Source organism: Nematocida major, assembly GCF_021653875.1.
Source record: "Nematocida major strain JUm2507 chromosome Unknown 761, whole genome shotgun sequence".
In the NCBI taxonomy this organism is placed as follows: domain Eukaryota; kingdom Fungi; phylum Microsporidia; genus Nematocida; species Nematocida major.
Genome location: NW_025952854.1, coordinates 318 through 797, shown reverse-complemented (window position 1 = coordinate 797; position 480 = coordinate 318). Strand labels below are relative to the sequence as shown.

At 38.3% G+C, this 480-nt stretch overlaps 1 protein-coding gene across 1 annotated transcript; it reads left to right on the top strand.

Annotated features, from left to right (window-relative positions):
• Positions 1-194, top strand: NEMAJ01_2412 (uncharacterized protein; the record flags this gene model as incomplete). The annotated part of the gene is made up of 1 exon (XM_047916248.1): positions 1-194. A coding segment is annotated over one exon (194 nt), but the record flags the coding sequence as incomplete, so codon positions are not given.
• Between the last annotated feature and the right edge of the window lie 286 nt (positions 195-480).

The window sequence follows — 480 nt, the reverse complement described above, 5'->3', positions numbered from 1 at the left end:
TATACATCGCAGGAGAAGGCCGGTCAAAGAGGGCTACGATTATCCTGGATGAAGGGAGAATCATATACAAGCTGATACATGCGGATCCCATAGGAAGGTCCAGCAGCGAGACTCTGCGCGTGGTGAAGGCGTACAACTTCCACAAGAAGCACGGGGATGTATGCCCCCTCAACTGGACTGAAAAAGAGGAATAAAGAGGAATAAAGAGGAATAAAGAGGAATAAAAAGAAGAAATATAAGTGTAAGCTCGTGAGAGTACTTCTGTAGGTGTCTTAATATTGGTCCTAGTCTTTAGCCCGAATGGTAACAAGAGAATATGATAAGAGAATGATAGGAGAATAAGAGAATGATAGTAGGATAAGAGAATGATAGTAGGATAAGAGAATGATAGTAGGATAAGAGAATGTTAGGATAATAATAGTAGGAGAATAAGAAAATAATAAGAGAATAACAAGACTATAATAAGAAAATAACAAGAAT